This window comes from Penaeus monodon, chromosome 28 (assembly GCF_015228065.2).
Source record: "Penaeus monodon isolate SGIC_2016 chromosome 28, NSTDA_Pmon_1, whole genome shotgun sequence".
Classification (NCBI taxonomy): domain Eukaryota; kingdom Metazoa; phylum Arthropoda; class Malacostraca; order Decapoda; family Penaeidae; genus Penaeus; species Penaeus monodon.
The window spans coordinates 2130678-2130988 of record NC_051413.1 but is presented as its reverse complement, the minus strand read 5'-3'; the positions used below and the strand labels follow the sequence as shown (position 1 = coordinate 2130988).

Below are 311 nucleotides of genomic sequence, written 5' to 3'. Positions count from 1 at the left end.
CAATCTTTTTTTTTTTATCCTCCCAAGGGTTCAGTTTTGGAAGTATGCTGTCACAGGTGCCTGCAACAATTCTGAGCTGCGTGTTTGGTCATGTGAATCATGGCAGTGTCACCAGACACTACGATTCGTCCCTTCGCCGTCCCTGGGGCCCCTCAAGTTCAAGGCTGCCATGGACCCCTCGGCTAATTTCCTTCTTCTCTCAGATATCGACCGACGTGTGAGTAGACGGTTTTAGTTTTTTTTTGTTTCTGTATTTATTGATCTTTTTGTTTTTAGTATATTTCTTATACATTAGCATTGTTCTGTAGATG

At 42.8% G+C, this 311-nt stretch overlaps 1 protein-coding gene across 1 annotated transcript in view; it reads left to right on the top strand.

Annotated features, from left to right (window-relative positions):
* Window positions 1-311, top strand: part of LOC119590900 (enhancer of mRNA-decapping protein 4-like) — a gene marked incomplete in the record, with an annotated part of 21972 nt that overhangs the window by 10982 nt on the left and 10679 nt on the right. Inside the window, 1 exon segment of the mRNA XM_037939636.1 lies at window positions 28-217. Coding sequence (XP_037795564.1) covers window positions 28-217 — 190 coding nt within the window.